At 37.6% G+C, this 18,289-nt stretch overlaps 1 protein-coding gene across 4 annotated transcripts in view; it reads left to right on the top strand.

The window, feature by feature from the left end:
- LOC127455690 (CD276 antigen-like) overlaps positions 1-18,289 on the top strand; it is a 160,507-nt gene that overhangs the window by 13,699 nt on the left and 128,519 nt on the right. For all 4 annotated transcript variants that reach the window (XM_051723745.1, XM_051723746.1, XM_051723747.1 and 1 more), the window contains exon 3: positions 12,404-12,751. In XM_051723745.1, coding sequence (XP_051579705.1) covers positions 12,404-12,751 — 348 coding nt within the window. The remainder of the gene's footprint in view (positions 1-12,403; positions 12,752-18,289) is intronic.

The raw sequence follows: 18,289 nt of genomic DNA, 5'->3' as shown, positions 1-18,289 counted from the left end.
TAAGTCTTTGGTTCTTTTAATTGTGATGATTTTGGCTCACATTTAACAAAAACCCACCAATTCACTATCTCAAAAAATTAGAATATGGTGACATGCCAATCAGCTAATCAACTCAAAACACCTGCAAAGGTTTCCTGAGCCTTCAAAATGGTCTCTCAGTTTGGTTCACTAGGCTACACAATCACGGGGAAGACTGCTGATCTGACAGTTGTCCAGAAGACAATCATTGACACCCTTCACAAGGAGGGTAAGCCACAAACATTCATTGCCAAAGAAGCTGGCTGTGCACAGAGAGCTGTATCCAAGCATGTAAACAAAAAGTTGAGTGGAAGGAAAAAGTGTGGAAGAAAAAGATGCACAACCAACCGAGAGAACCGCAGCCTTATGAGGATTGTCAAGCAAAATCGATTCAAGATTTTGGGTGAACTTCACAAGGAATGGACTGAGGCTGGGGTCAAGGCATCAACCACACACAGACATGTCAAGGAATTTGGCTACAGTTGTCGTATTCCTCTTGTTAAGCCACTCCTGAACCACAGACAACATCAGAGGCGTCTTACCTGGGCTAAGGAGAAGAAGAACTGGACTGTTGCCCAGTGGTCCAAAGTCCTCTTTTCAGATGAGAGCAAATTTTGTATTTCATTTGGAAACCAAGGTCCTAGAGTCTGGAGGAAGGGTGGAGAAGCTCATAGCCCAAGTTGCTTGAAGTCCAGTGTTAAGTTTCCACAGTCTGTGATGATTTGGGGTGCAATGTCATCTGCTGGTGTTGGTCCATTGTGTTTTTTGAAAACCAAAGTCACTGCACCCGTTTACCATGAAATTTTGGAGCACTTCATGCGTCCTTCTACTGACCAGCTTTTTAAAGATGCTGATTTCATTTTCCAGCAGGATTTGGCACCTGCCCACACTGCCAAAAGCACCAAAAGTTGGTTAAATGACCATGGTGTTGGTGTGCTTGACTGGCCAGCAAACTCACCAGACCTGAACCCCATAGAGAATCTATGGGGTATTGTCAAGAGGAAAATGAGAAACAAGAGACCAAAAAATGCAGATGAGCTGAAGGCCACTGTCAAAGAAACCTGGGCTTCCATACCACCTCAGCAGTGCCACAAACTGATCACCTCCATGCCACGCCGAATTGAGGCAGTAATTAAAGCAAAAGGAGCCCCTGCCAAGTATTGAGTACATATACAGTAAATGAACATACTTTCCAGAAGGCCAACAATTCACTAAAAATGTTTTTTTTATTGGTCTTATGATGTATTCTAATTTTCTGAGATAGTGAATTGGTGGGTTTTTGTTAAATGTGAGCAAAATCATCACAATTAAAAGAACCAAAGACTTAAACTACTTCAGTCTGTGTGCACTGAATTTATTTAATACATGAGTTTCACAATTTGTGTTGAATTACTGAAATAAATGAACTTTTCCATGACATTCTAATTTATTGAGATGCACCTGTATATACACACACACTATCAGTCAAAAGTTTTTAATATATATATATATATATATATATAAAATGTATATATTGTGTGCAAAAAAAAATATTTTGTCAGAATAAGGATACTTTTGATGCTATTTGTCCCCAGAATGGTGTCTTTACGACATCTACCAGCTAACCAATCAAACCCCTTGATACGCACTCATTTCTTCCTGTCTTTCTGGGACTCTCTGTTGTCTGTATTTCCGTCAGAGCTTCATCTACGTCAGCTGGGCCCCATTTACTCCACAACGTAGAGGGGCGAGAAAGCTGGATATTTATGACATGATATTTACACAGTGAATGTCATTATGTTTTGACAATATCATTTTATCAGACCAATAAAGCCCTTTCAGCAGAACTTAATCTCTGGCAAACAAAGAGAGAGGAAAGGGACATTTTAGAGGAGGGAGGGAGGGAGGGAGAGAAAGAGAGATTGAGAAAAAAGAGAGAGGGAGAGAGGGAGATGGAATGAGTGCAGGCATGTGGCACGGAGTGGTGTTATTATGTTTTGACAATAGACTGACATATCATGCCCCTAAATCTTATTCAAATGGAAATCAATCTCTCACATACAGGATGTGATGGAGTGAGGTGGGGGAGACCAGTAAGAGCAACCAGAAAGAGAGAGAGAGACAGAGCAGGAGAGAAAGACAGACAGACAGAGAGAGGGAGAGATATGATAAGATCATCTATGTGTCAGTGCTCTGATGTATGAATGTGTGGTCTTGTGTTACCCATGATGCATTGTGTCACAGAGAGTCACCAAGGTAACCCTCTACCTCGCCTTCGAGTAATAGAAAAAATATATGGCCACACATTGACCAATCGCTTGCATCTGTGTACGCACTGTAAAGTATTTTTCTGGCCTTAGAATTATGGATTTTTCAAAACTTTGGTGTGTAATTAAACTTCGAACTGATTCCTCAAATCTTGCGGCTTTGATAGGAGAGGTGTGCTATTACTTCTCGTAGTGAACTGACATAAGATTTTCACTTGGCCATAAAATGGGAGAAAAAATTCCTGTGTATTTACATTGAAGCAGGGACCCTAGCCATATCTAAGGACCAGCATATCATAGAAACCTGAAAGTGGGCTTGTTTGACATTTTTTGACATGGAACAGTAAGCAATGATTAAAGGATTTGTTCATCCAAAAAATAAAATAATAATAATAATAATAATAATAATACAATTCTGTCATCATTTATTTACTTTTATATTGTTTCAAACCTTATGACTTTCTTTCATGGAACAGAAAAGGAGATGTTAGTCCCAGTCATCAACTTTCGTTGCATCTTTATTAATACAATGATGGCTGTTAATCCCTAAAATTATGCCTAACATATTTCTTTGTGTTCCATGGAAGAAAGAAAGTCATACAGGTTTGGAGCGGCATGAGGGTGAGCAAATAATGACAGAATTTTCATTTTTTTCAATTCAATTTTCAATTTTCAGAATTATCCCTTTAAGAACACATATAAACCACCTAGCAGCCACATAGCAATGTCTGGCAACCACCCAAAACACCACAGAATCATCATGGCAGAGAGTTTTGCATGGGCAAGCACCCCTGAAGCCAAAAAAAGAAAAAAAAAAGAAAAGAAAACATTCAGTTTGTGTATATACTCTTAAAAAACCAAAGTGCATGGATATGTTCTGGTGCAGTGCTTTGTTTACATCACTGGGGGGCGATAATGCCTCACAAGTGTGTTGGCACTATTACTTTGGCTTACAGATCATGAGCCTTTTCTGTCTGCCATCAGCCATTTCTCTGTCTGCATTCAGCATCAACTTTTCTGAAGCCTTAATGAATTTTCACAAAAAATAAACTGTTATCGCATTAAATTGTGTTTGTGTGCACGCCCTGCTGAAAAACTCTACAAATCGTCTCACGCCTGAGTTGCGTCGGTGTGTATGTGTGTGAATAATTTGAGCTGTAGAGTTCAGAGCTGCACTGATGGAGGTCTGATAAAGCCAGAGTCTCTTATCGAGCTCTTTGAAATGAACCTGCATATCTCTCCACAGGTAGATATTGAGCACTGTGTTTTTCAATGATATTGAGCGATGTTATTTGAAGCTTTGTCTGTCTGTAAGTGTGTGCATGTGTCGTGTGTGTATTGTTCCTTTTATGTGTGTGCTTATTGGCCTTTGAGGTATGGCATGGCCGATATTGGTCTGAAGAGTTTGTTGTATTAGAGACGGGACCCTCTGTTATTGAGCAGAGCTCATCGAACCTTGATGCTTTTCAGCTTGTGTTATGAAAGACAGAGATAGCGAACTGTGATGTACTGAAACTTGGACAGACAAAAGGAAAGTTATATAGAGGAAGACTTTTTTTTAAGAGATTGTGGGCCATTTACCATCTTAAAGGCATAGTTCATCAAAAACTGAAAGATCTTTCATTATCTGCTCATCTTCATGTTGTTCCAAACCCTTATTAAGCCCAAAGTATACTTCGGTGTACAGGACACGTGATGCAAATCTCGTCATCAGCAGAGTGCTCGAGCACTGAACACGTGCAGCCCAATTTTTCTAACCGCCCGCCAGGAATGATTTGCACGAATTAGTGGATCCACAAGATGGCAATACTCACATTTGAGCCATTGCTGTCATGAAGAATAGCTAGAAGATGACATAATCGGCGGTATATTACAGGAGATGAAGGTTAAAACAACAACAGCTGATATGCACGTCAAGAGCGCGTGTGTGAGGAGGTCAGGAGATACCTGCATTTGTATAACTCGAGTCTGAAGGAATATTCTGAAGATAAATTGTCCGGCGTCTCATAGCAGTCATAGCGCAGATGCGCCAAACGCCTGTATATGCGCGCACTGTCAAATGGAGTATACTTTGACAGGCTCACGTTCGACTGTACGCAGATGCTGAGCGTTCGCGTCAAAATAGAAGTATACTTTGGGATTTATGACTTTAATTTTTTTGTTGTTGTGTGGAACACAAAAGAAGATGTTAAGCAGAGTGGCAGCCTCAATCACCATTTACTTTCACTGTATAAAAAAAGATGCAATGATAGTGAATGGTGACTGAGACTCACATACTGCCTAACATCTAATTTTGTGCCTCACAGAAGAAAGAAAGTCACACACAGGTGAGTAAAAGATGACAAAATGTTCATTTTTGGGTGAACTATCCCTTTAACCATAGTTTTTGGCAACATACAATACTACAATAAAACTGTGCTAACATGGTATTAGTCATTAATAGACATTAATAATGTCAAGATTTTATTTTCTTAATAAACATACCTGGTATTATTGTGCATGATTCACATTATTGCATGAGAAAAAAATTTTTTTCTTTGTAATCTTGCATCAAAATTTAATGTAGTTTGCTCCTCTGAAACGATTATTTTGCCATCTCGTACTATTTAAGTTGTCATGAGACTATGTTAAATATAGAGGTCCCATATTATTTTTTGTTTGTTTGCTTTTTTATTTATTTTTTATTTTTGTTTTTTTGTAAGATTCATTGTAATTTCAAAGGTATGGCTGATGCAATGGCTACCATGGTAAATTTTTAGGGCCGCTATTTTGGAAGGAGAGAGGTGGAGAAGGGTGTAAGTGTTGGTGACAAAGGGAGGGATTGTGGAAGACAGTATTAAGAAGGGAGAGAGAACTGTTAGTGAGTGTTTCTGATACGGGCCAGCTTATCACCTAGCATATACTCAGATCTGATTAGATGAAATCTGAGGCAGACAGTGTATATCAAACTGAATACGCCATGAATGTTCTTAGACTTTTTATAAATGAAATATTATATTTGTATAGTATTTTTAGATGTCTAGACTAGATCTAAAGTGAATTTAAATGTGATATTCTCCAAGACGGTGCGATGACCAGTTTTATCCAGACCTGTAAAAAATTTTCCTCTCCTAGACAGCAATGAGATTAAACGGAGAGCAAGTGGATACTGTAGCTTAAAGGGATAGTTCACCCAAAAATTAAAATTATTTCATTATTTACTCACCCTCATGTCATCCCAGATGTGTGTGACTTTTTTTTTTGTCTGCTGAACACAAAGATTTTTAGAAGAATAGCTCAGCTCTGTAGGTTCATACAAGCAAGTGAATGGGTACCAACATTTTAAAGCTCCAAAATGCAAATAAAAGCAGCATAAAAGTAATCCATAAAACTCCAGTGGTTAAATCTTTTTTACCATAAATTCTCCTCTCTGCCCAGTAGATGGCGATATGCACGATTATTGTGAATCACAAAAAATAAAAGAAGAAGAAGAAGAATGTGAAAGTGGAGATTGATAGTAAAAAAGGACTTAAAATATGTATCTGTTTTTCACCCTGAGAAACAGCCTGCAATTTAAGGTCAGATATTTAACTATGAACTTAAACATATCTCATCAAATTCTTCCAAAACCAAAGCCATTGGTTGAGCTAATATTGCTATGTTGGACTGGTTAGGAAACACATACAGATAGAGCAATTTTTGATAGTGCCTCAAAGACAATGTTTAGACTTTTAAGGGGAATCAACCTACAAATGTCTTACTTATTGTTGTCTCTGCATATTAAGGTGGGATGGAGAAAGTTTTTTAAACATCGGAAAAAGTACACACATCACCTTTAAAGGAAAGCCCTATTAAGTCTTATGAGCTGTGAAAGAGCAATAAAAATGTACTCTGGGGATAGACATCCCCATCATGTGTTCTCCCTTATGAGCGAGGTATACGAAAGCTTAACTGCTCTGGTTTCTCTCAGTTGTGGTGCTTCACCCTGGTAGCTCATATGTATTCAATACTTGGTCCATTGAATGGCTTGTGATCTTCATGACCAGTGTGTGGAGCACAGGGGCAGTAATGAAGACTCTGATGAGTATGCTTTGGGTTCAAGGAGATGGCACGGTGAGGTGAAACCTTTCTGCTCCAGTGAGGGGATCGGAATCTGACATTTCTCCTTAGTAGTGGTGGAAATCAGCAGGGACCTGTGGCATTAAAATACTCTATATCTGGTTTGTGATCGACTAATATTGTGTTTTGTTTTTATGTTTAATGGATTGTGATTCAAAACTGTGATACATTGCAATCTTGTACCCACCTGTTTCTCATTAATCTCTATAGTAATCAGTGGCGAATTCTCAGGGCCAGCAAAGCGTTCTCTGCTGGCCTAACATGCCAAATAAATAAATATTTTTCATCCTTTCATTCTCAATCACCTCAATCATGTATTTTTAATCGCTTTCCACTCTTAATTAATCTTCAAACAAATAGAGGAAAACTAAACGTTTATCCAGTCAGAATTTATTCCTTGATGCTTACAAGCAAAGTGTGATAACTGTTTCACAAATCACAAGCCCGAAGCAGTGAGAGTTTGAACTCCACCCCCTCAGGCCTTCAGAATTTCTTCAGAATCCCTCAACAGTGCAAATGAATCAGCAATTAAAGTCAGATTGTCAGATTCATCAGCCAATCAGATTGATTTATTTGTTCTTTGTCGGTGTGATCTTTAGGATATGTCCCGGTCGAGGCCTTCTAGCTGGCCTTGAGTGACGCAATCACGCTTTAAGTGATGTACGTAATTCAAGAGCAAAAAGCGAGAGATCTTGCTGATGAGTCGGCTGTCATCACTGCTGGTATTGCTGTTGAGAAAGAGATCCTTATGGATTTAAAAACACGAGATGTTCTGCATGACCGTGTGATTGCTTAATTTATTAAACAGGAAAGGAGGACTGATTTTCACTTCAAGTAAATTGGTAAGTGCTTTTTGCATTGTTATAGCAACATTAGGAGTTTTCTAAGTGTAAATTAGGCTGCTTCCTTGTTTTGAAAAGTAGTGCTGCTTTCCATTCAACTCAAAAAGTCGGATTTTACAACTTCATACTAGGAAAAGTGCAATGGAATGCATCTTGAAGTCAGAATTACAAATTGTAGGCTCGTTTTGCAGCATAACCGTGTACCCTGACGAAACGAAATGTATTGCAAGCAACATTTAAATTGCAAATATTATTAGATAGATTTTTCCAAGTATTATAGACCTCCTTGGTAGATTCATATGAAAAATTATGATTTTTGAATGTCTGTTAATGTCAGACATATATTTCACAATATAGTCATGCTGCAGTTAAAATTAGGCTTGCTTGAGCATTAAGTGTTGTTTCAAGTTCTGGCTTTCGTGCGTGGACGTGTTTTTAAAATGTCATTTGGTATTACTAGTTAGCTGCGACAATGTATATTATAATAATTGTACATAATATATGTAAAAAAATATTGTGAAAAATATAACAAAAATATTGATTTTTGGCGTAAGAATAAATATACAGTATTTTGAGGTATAATATCAAAATACTTTGATATACTGATTAGTTTTCTCTCAACTCTCCTCTATACACACTACTGTCCAAGACTATAGCATGCAAGAAAAGCAAAAAGAACAGAGAGAGAATGTAAGAAGAGAGTTCTTTTGGATGGGCATGAAGAGCAATTTAGAAAGACGCAGTGAAGTCTTCCTCTAAACAACAAAGGACTTGTGTTGAGGGAGAGAAGGAGAGCTAGGTGGAAATGACAAAAAGAAAAGAGGACATGTAAATAAACAGCAGAGGGATATGTGCCAGCATTTATGAGAGCCTTAATGACTTTATTTGATTCTAGTGGCACAGGTACATCTCTCTCTGTTTTTCTCACCCACATGTTGTTTTGCTTTTCCTCCTTGCCTTTATTTTGTTGCCCAGCACCATTAACACAAAGTGGTGGATGTAAATTTAAATTAGCTCACCCCATTCCACTTTATCTCTCTTCTGAAACAGAACTGAGAGGCTATTAAAGTTTTGAATTTTAATGTAGTTTTTATGTCCATATTTTTTTATTTTGTCCTTTCAATTTAGTGTAGATTTGTTGTTAGTTTTCACTCTGTTTTTTCTGTTTGTTTTATTTAAGTGGTTTCTTGTTTCAGTTTATTTATTTTATTATTTTTATTTTGTATTTTATTTTATTTATTTTAATTTTTTTGTATATTTAGTTTTTATTTTAGCTTTAGTATTTTAGGGCTACCAAAGTAAATGTATTATCAAATATAAATAAAATATTAACAGTGATATTTTTTAGGGCTGTTTAGTGTTATCACTTTTTAGTGGCATTGCTTATGTTTTCAATTTTATAATTAATTATAAAATAATGGTTATTATAATAACCTGTTGATCAAAAAGTTAAATTTAGATTAATTTGTGATTATTTTTGATTTACACATACACCAGCTACCTCTCTCTGATATTGTCCTCCCTGTTCCTAACAGTGTTCCCTGTGATCAATCATCTCTGGTATTTAGAATGTTCCAACACCCTTACATAATTCTTAATCTGGGCATTCACTGCAGACATGGGGCAGATTCACATTTAAAGTGTTTGAATGAGGATTTGGGGCTCTTTTCAATGCTCTTTCAGTCCTTTAGTTAGCAGCTATTGAACCAAATATACCATCTATTCAGCTACTATTTCTGCCGTTGTGCATATTTTAATCTTTTGTTTTCATACCTCTGTCAGCTACAAAAAAAAAAAAAAAAAAAAAAAAGTAGGTGTGTGCAGGCTGATATCACTGTAAAAAAATTACAAAAAATAATAATTTCATGTGGTAACCTCCAAGTTATTTATATATCAGTGTATCAGTGGCATTGAACCTGAGTTAGTGTGGAATATATACATGTAACGAATCAGACTGAGAGGCAGACGTAGGATCCATATGCAGGTTTAATAGAGTGATCAAACAGGCAAAAAGGGTCAAAAACCAGAAAGCAGTCCAGTGAGGCAAACAAATCCAAAAGGAGGAACACAGACGCAAAATCCACAATAAACAGGTACAGGTCAAAAATCCAAAACAGGGATAAACGCTTAGAATCGCAGACCAAGAAAGAACTGGCAAGACATTGTACAGAATGATGGAACCCCAGGGCTTAAATACACAGATAATGAGTAATAATGAACAGGTGTGAGAGATAATGGCGGGAGGCAATGCATGATGGGGTTGTAGTTCAGTGAGGGGTTAGTATTCAGGGGATGAGGATCGTGTAAACTGGCTAGGAGAAAAGACAGCAGATGATGTGACTATATATATATATATATATATATTAGAGAGAGAGAGAGAGAGAGAGAGAAGTATTAAACAATTATCCATATTTTCTACTGTATTTTAGAATATTTTTATGCTTTATGGAATAAGCATGCAAAATTTCATGTTCAGTGTCATAACATAACATAATGATAATTTTTAGTTCAGTATAAGCCAAAATTTATATGTACAGTACATCCCTGATCTGTAATTACTGAAGTACAAAAGACCATTTGTGAATATAGACAGGGCTAATTAGGACAAAAAAAAAAAAAAAATCATTCAAAATGTATTTTACTTATGAATGCATTCAGTGCCATCCTTCCGCTACACAGTCCCTGTCATGTAAACTAAGGTTAATTGTTGGCCTCTATGGATGCTGTGCAGTCGTATACACAGTGGCGCGCTTAACAGGTGTTCTACATCACAGCTGTTAACTATATTGTGTATTTAAGCACAGCTGCAAAGCTGTATTGAACAAACAGCATCCAGGACCAGATATATCCATTTTATAATAGCTTATACTGTATATAACTGCCCTGGAAGTTAGATGTTTTTAGCATGCCAGTGTCACACCTTTAAAACTTCTTCTGTGCACAAAAACAAACACACACATACACACACTGTGCTGTCCTCTATGTTGAGACAGATTGAGGTTGATTTGAGCATCATTAACGATTGTGTGAGCAGCTCAGTGAGGACAGACGCATTCCTGAAGTTTCCATGACGTCAACCTCCCCTCTTGCGGTGCTGTCCCACGGTGCTCTTTTCCTGGCTGGCAAAGTAAGCTAGTGCCCACTTGAAATGTGCTATGACAAAAGGAATGCAAGAGAGTATAGACTGTAAATTGAGGGTGTTTGAATCCATATTAGTTGAACACAAGGGGTAAAGGTTTGGCTGATTAGCATGGCCCAGTTAGCACCTGCTGGTAGATGCCGTAGTTATACCATCTGACAGCAAAATGCATCTTTTTCCATTGACATTCCATTCAAAAATAGCAAAAATAATTCAGGTAGGTCCTGCACCAGCCAAGGAACTGCCATTGATTTGAAGGGGAAAGCTAACATATGGCTTTCTCCTGTAGACCTTCTTTGTTGAACAGCATGATTTGGTCATAGTTCATCAATTTATGGTGACAAGGGTTTTTCGTCACTCGTTGACTTTCTTTGACAAGCTGTGTTTGTCTTTCACAAGAGGGCTTTCAAGACCTCAATTTTTTTTTATTTACTTTTTGGGGCCTGTTGTTTTGGGCATTTGGTTCTTCTGATGACAGATGAACTAATATATTTACACCAAATACTTATATAGTACAACTTATAAAACTAGAAAACACCCTAATGTATACTACTGAGATGAAAACATAGTAATGAACAGCAGCATATAACTAAAAACAAAAAAAACAAAAAAATGCCATGCCACTCAAATCGGTGAATAGTTTTGTTTTGAATTGTTTTTTGTTTTGTTTTTCATAAACAACCAATTCACTAGAATGAATCAGACAGTTTAGGAGAGAAAGTTTGATTTTTGCTTCAGTTTGCATTGTAAATCAATGCAATGCAACGTGACATTAAAAACAGTCATGTACACCATACTTTTGGAAAAGTTAGCTTGTTACTGGAAAAGCTACACTATTTTGAAAAGAGTTGAGCAACTGTCACACCACAAAAAAATTACTAAGTCCTAGTCAGTAATGTCAATGATTCTAGTCAGTTACTCCTTAACACTGCTCTCTGATACCTATGATGTATCAGTTATCAAACACACTAAAAATGACCTACAGAAGATGGAATAATGCAGCTCAGACTCAGTCTCTTAACCATCAATTAAGACAGAATTACATATCATAACAGTAAGTTAAAACAAAAGATACATTTAATAATCCATTAAACATACAGAAAAGCTAAAAAGTCACTTAGCAGTTCTGTCCAGGTCACCCTCTCTCTTTCTTTCTCCTCTACTTTGTTTAAATGTTACACACTACTGTTAGTTTAGGTGGAGAGCTGACAGACTAATTATAAAATTCAAATAATCATTTACATATGTAAATGTTGATGGTTGTTTATCAAAGCTTCAATACTCCATCATGGTGACCAAACAGCGTGTCATTAAAAAGTTTGTTAACCTAAATATATTTTTTCCCCCTGAGGTCCACTTACAATGTTAGTATTTAATTTGGTTTATTTTTTGGCAAAAAATGCAATTTTTTAAACTCTTTAGGTTTTTAGTCTTTCACAACCTTTCATGACCAAGCACAACATATGACAGATTTTAGCACATATTACTCTTATTATTAGTTATTCTGGTGATTAGGATTGATCTGTTTCTTCTTATTAATTCACCGCAACTAGACTTTTTTGTCATTCGAAAGGTCCTGTGGATTATAGTCCAGAGCGATTTATATGTAATTTATGTTGGCCGGTCATACAGAATATAATCTTCAAAGAGGGACATTTCATGCTCAGTGGCTGAAGGGAAGCCTGCTTCTCCTGGGTCCTATTGCCTGCCCATTGTAACCTCTTTTAGGCTGCAACATATACACGGATTAAACTTATTTGTGTTTCTTTTATACTTTCAACAAGGCAATTTTGACCAGGTGCGACTTATATTCAGTTGCGATTTTATTTCTGGAAAATATGGTAAATGTGAGCTGTAATTTATGCATTTACCTCTTTGATGTCACAAAATGGTGCAAATACATAATGAGTCGAAAGTTACACTATGTTTCAATAGTACTGTACATCTAGCTCCTTTATCTCAAAAGGTCAATTAAATTGTGATTCACCCCTTATATGACCCCTTTAATAAAATATACTCTCTCTCTCTATTTCTCTCTCTCTGCATGTTCTGTTCTGCAGCTCTGGATGTCCATGTCCCAGAATCCCCTGTGGTGGCACTGTTTGGAATGGACACAATGCTCAACTGCTCATTCTCAGGGGTCACAAACTTTAACCTATCTGACCTGAGTGTGTTCTGGCAGCTATCAGACACAAAACGCACCGTTCACAGTTTTTGGCAGAGTCAAGATCAGCTGGCCGACCAAGATGAGAGATTTGCGAACCGCACCAGCCTGTACCCAGATCAGCTGATGGCAGGTAATGCGTCGCTCTTGCTGAAGAAAGTCCAGGTAGTGGATGAGGGAAGCTACTCCTGTTTTGTCAGGGTGCAGACACACAGCAGTGCCGCCCTGCTTTTGCAAGTCGCAGGTAAGAGAAGCAATAACCAATCAACAAGCTGCACTGTAACTGTTGTACTCTTTCCTACACCCAGTACATTCAGGTGTCTTATAAATAGTGAATGTTGGGCAGTCTATGATGCAAACTTTTAAAATTTTAATATGCATTTATCAGATGTCATGGAGTGTTGCCTTAAAGGAATTTTCTGGGTTCAGTAACACTAGGCACCATTTTTTAGCAAAATGCAGAAAGTGACCAATCACTGACCATTAAGGGGCCATTAAGATCAGGGCCATTTCCAGATATTCCAGAGTTGTTGCTGTGTTTGTTTCCTTAACTTTCCATCATGACCTGCAGCAGTATTGCACTGCAATAGTGGGGTTTCCCTCTTATGTAAAACTCTGGGATTCCCCCAATGTATGAGCGCATATATGCAAACGTGAGGGACAGTTGATATTATATATTGGCATGTATGAATGGGTATAGTTTATAGTGTATGTGCCTTTCCCACTGTACTCCCAGAAATGTTGAATTCTTTTACAGTACCAGTGCTGACTTGCTTGGCTTCATCCTACGACTTTTGTTATCCGGTCTGTTCACGCACATGCGCACTCTTCAAAAACCTTTAATAATGCAATTAATGCATTTACATGGCCATTTGTGTGAAAGCCAGGTTTGTTAAAACATTTTCTCTTAATCCCTTAAGCAGCATAAGAAAAACGGCTTTCTCGTTTACATGATTTTTCAGAACGCAGTTATCAGCAAAAACCCTGGAATAAACTGTTTTCTTAAGAGCATGTAAACATGGTTAGTCCATTATTGCTTTGTCACTTCACCATATGCACGAGTGCAATGGTGAGTTAAAGTCTTGGGTGCAGTAAGTACCATCAACATAAAAAAAAAAAAATTGTTGAGCAAAGGTAAATCAAGGCAACATGTTGCAGTATGATTTTTGAGTCTTAATTATCCATGAAGTCCATGAATAAATGACTTTGACATGAAGTTAACTGCAATTTTTGCCTCAGAAGAATGTTGTGTCTTACAAGGCAAGACAGTATGTACTTGACATAGACACATAATAGACCTCAACCCTTAACACACAAACCTCAATCACGGTGACAATCCACAAACCTCATTAAGTTAAAAAATGAGGTCTGAACATCACCACACAACAATTGCCTAACAGTGGCAACAAAAAACCAACAATAACAGCATAAAGTCAGCAAATAGTAACACTGACCGCATAATTTATTCATGTTGCAATGAACGCTGGGAACTTGCAAATAAGCAACATTGTTCAATATGAAATTGTTTGTTCAGACAACTCTGTTAGGCTAGCTGAGACAACATTTGGGGGAATATTGTTGGTCTAGCATGTGTTTTTGTGTAGATGCTAAACATTTCACATTTTGTAGTATCTGTTAATCAAAAATCCCCATAAGCTGGATAAAATGTAATTTCATTTTCTACAATGCAGATGTACCAGTAATTTTTATAATATATACATAAGCACAATATACTCATGATATACACATTATACAAAGTAAACACAATATTACACAATATACACTATAACAAGTTAAGTTATACACCACAATATACACATTCACAGTAAACAGATGCATAGTACTAGAATGATCAGAGTGTGCAGTGTTCCAAATATTTTGAGCAGCATAGGTTGTAAGGGTGTAAATTGCAAGGGGTTAAGAGTCCAGTGTAAGACTGATGGGGGTGCTCAGGTGGTGGGGATGTGTGGCAGTTACGTGCTCACAGAGTTCAGATGTCAAATGGCATGGGGGAAAAAGCTGTCTCGCAGCTGACTGATGTGGGACCTGATGCTGCTGTACCTTCTGCCTGATGGTAGCAATGAGAGCAGACCATGATTTGGATGACTGGAGTCTCTGATGATCCTCCGGGTTTTCCTGTTTGCACCAGGCTGTTTGTACCACCCTCTGCAGAGCCTTGCAATTAAGGGCGGTGCTGTTTCCATACCAGGCGGTGATGCAGCCAGTCAGGATGCTCTCCACAGTACAATGGTAAGGATTTTAGTATGTGGGGATTCAGTCCAAACTACCTCAGTTGTATGAGGAAGAAGAGGCACTCATGTGCCTTCTTCACGATGGACTTGTTGTGTGTTGACCATGTGAGATCCTCAGTGATGTGAACACAGAGGAACTCGAAGATGCTGAACCTCTCTTCTGATGTTGGTGATGGGGCTGTGCTCTCTGTCTTGTCTCCTGAAGTCCACCACAAGCTCAGTGGTCCTATTAATGTTGAGAAAGAGGTGGTTCTCCTGGTAACAATGTTTTAGGATGAGCACCTCCTATCTGTAGGCTGTCTTATTGCCTGACAGGAAGTCCAGTGTACGGCTGCATAAAGAGCTGTTCAAACCCTGAGCCAGGAGTGTCATGTCAAGCTTGAAGGGCACAATGGTATGAGCTGTAATCCACAAACAGCATTTTACTTATATGTTCTTTTTTTTTCCAGGTGAGAGCGATAAGCGTGTAGGGTGTATGCTATCCCTGCTGAAAAGACCAGCTTAACCAGCATGCAATTTCCACGCCGGTCTAGGCTGGTTTATGCTGGTTATGCTGGTTTGGTGCTGGTCTAGCTGGTTGACCATCATAGCCATGCTTTTCACCAGCTAAATCTTGCTTTCTGATGAAGCTTGTTAACCCAGTTTAAAAGCCTGGTGGGGACACCAGCACATCAGCATCCCATGCTAGGTGTAAAATGGGCACAATAGTGGATGTTTTGAAACATGTGGGGACCGTAGACAGTAAGAGGGGGAAAAATTGAAAATGTCCGTGAAAACACCCGCAATTTGGTCCGCACATGCTTTAAAGGGATAGTTCACCCAAAAATGAAAATGCTCTCATTATTTACTCCCAGATATGTATGACTTTCTTTCTTCTGCAGAACACAAACAAATATTTTTAGAAGAATATCTCAGCTCTGTTTGTCCTTACAATGCAAGTCAGTGGTGACCAGACCTTTGAAGCTCCAAAAATCAAATATGGGCCTCATAAAAGTAATCCATATGACTACAGTGGTTAAATCCATATCTTCAGAAGTGAAGTGATATGTGTAGGTGAGAAACAAATCAATATTTATGTCCCTTTTTTATTATAAATCTTCACTTTCACTTTCACATTCTTTCACATTTTGAAAGTGACTGACTTCTTACCTCAACCAAAGAATGTATAAACTAGTTAGTTCACTTGAGCCTTCTCCCATTCTGTCCATCACTCATTCTTACCACTTCCGACGCAACAAGTGGAAGGGCTAGGATTTTAGAACCATCTATGCTTGACAAACTCAGAATCCCATGCTGCATTACAATTTAAACAATATGGTGGCGCACATAGCCGGCAATTGTGTTCGCATCATATCTATCGTAATCAATCATTATAAACATCTAAAAATCACATTTTATGTTTGATAATATATCATCTGTCCTCTGGTGCATCTATTGTGAATTGTAAGGTGACATTTTTTTTTTTTTATTACAGAGCTTATTAAAGAACTCACGCTGGGGGATTAGTCAGTACAGGAAAAATTCACGTGCAGAAGAGTTAAACAAGTATCAAAAAGTGCCTTCATATAACAGTGTTTTTATTTATTTATTTATTTATTTTTTAAACTGAGGGAAATTAACATTATGCCACAAATGCTGTGAATAGAGCTTCAATTGTATTGAACCCGTAACATTCTTTAATCTTGGAAAATCGACTCTCTACAAAATCTGCTGCCCCTATACTGTAACATTTAGGCTGTATTAGACTGTATTTGCTTAATATATGAAAACTAATGTATAATGTAATGAAATGCTGCAGGTTTGTATGTGGTCAGTGATACAAGATATCAAAGAATGGTTATTATGTATTTTATTACACACTTTATACTGTATGTATATGTACTTTATAATAATATATGTTATTATGTACATCACTTATGGATATTAAAGGCATGTTGTATGATTGATATCATTGCACCTCTCGATTATTGTTTTATTAAATGCTTAGTGCTTTTGCAAAGGCTAGATAATGACCATGATCATTTATATGCGATTCTCACAGTGACCCTAATCAATATACAGTAGTATTGATTGTTAGGATTTCATGTGATTGATGGCACACTGCAATCCCTGCAGAGTGTGCTCAAGTGTAGCCGGCTATATGTGTTGTTATTTTTACAGCTGAGTGCACTCAGACTTACCAGGATACATCATTATTTATGATCTATAGAGATCTATAGAACATTTGGCCATTCCCGTCTACCTTTTTACTAGTCTCTCTCGCTCTCTCATTTGCTCTCTCTCCTTCTCGTCTCTTCTCTCCACTAGATTAAGTCTCAGCTATATACTACTCTTGTATGCCTCCACCTCAAAATTATTGTGTCATTTTCAGTGTTGAAGATCATACTTTTATAATGTTTAAAAGTGAAGTGTGTAATTATGTCAATTCTGTCTATCACTTTCTACCAGCAATTACATCTAACCTAACCCTGCTTGTGGTGCAGAAATTACACTCAATTACTTCCCCTTTAATATTTTTCAGCAATACTATTTTGAGCTCCCATTTAAAGGTGATGTGTGTAATTTTTTGGAAGTTAAAAGACTCATATTCCATCTTAATTTGCAGTGACAACTATAAATAAGACATTCATCGGTTCCCCCAAAAAAGTGTAAATGTTGTAGCGCTATAAAAACATTGCTTTGTTTGTTAATCAACATGTGGCTTCCAAAAATGTATGTACCCTGCAATCAACCCCATTCTGCTGAATTAATGAGAAACGCCATCCCCATCACACATTTTTTTAACAGTTCAACTGCGTTACGTGAGCAATCTTCGAAATTTGTTTTTTTCCCCCCATTAGAACCACGTCTCATAAACAATGGTTAGTGCGATTGAGAGGTTGCATTTTTGCTCTAAAATTAAATTTTTACTTCAGGGATGGTTAGGTTTAGGTTAGGGAGTATGGTTAATAAAATGTGAATTTTAAAATATACTTTTTTGTTGTTGTTGTTGCAATTACATTTAATGATGCTAATGGCACATAATTTGCACACTTTACCTTTAAAGAGCCTGGAGTATATAGACTTTCTTTTCTGTCTTTTTCTCTCTTGGTCCCCACAGAGATCTCCATGTCAGTCAAATGGACAGTGCCAGAGGTTACAACCTTGTTGGCATCACTACCTACTTTTTCGCTGAACCCCACAACCTTCTGATTGTTTTTTCTCCCATCGTCCCCATGCCCCACCATTTTGTTTGCCGAATTATGATTGGCTCTGGGAGTAAGGCTGCCTCTACTTCTTCCATCTGGCTGCTCAAGGGACAATAGTGCAATGATTTCTTCATCTGGCAAAAAAGTGCTAACCCTCAACGAAATTTTTTTTTTTTCTCAGCAGTCCTACCCAGCTGTGGTACTGGTACCGTGCTGAGGGAAAAAGGGTTCCTCATGAGGAGGTGGGCGTAGATGAGTGTGTCAGCAGACAATTTCCGTCTGATGTTGAGGCATGTGTGTTTTATGCTAAGCTCCTAGAATGTAATTAACAATTGAATGGGA

Source organism: Myxocyprinus asiaticus, chromosome 18 (assembly GCF_019703515.2).
Source record: "Myxocyprinus asiaticus isolate MX2 ecotype Aquarium Trade chromosome 18, UBuf_Myxa_2, whole genome shotgun sequence".
Taxonomy (NCBI): domain Eukaryota; kingdom Metazoa; phylum Chordata; class Actinopteri; order Cypriniformes; family Catostomidae; genus Myxocyprinus; species Myxocyprinus asiaticus.
The sequence above is the reverse complement of the archived record's forward strand: the minus strand, read 5'-3'. Positions and strand labels throughout refer to the sequence as shown.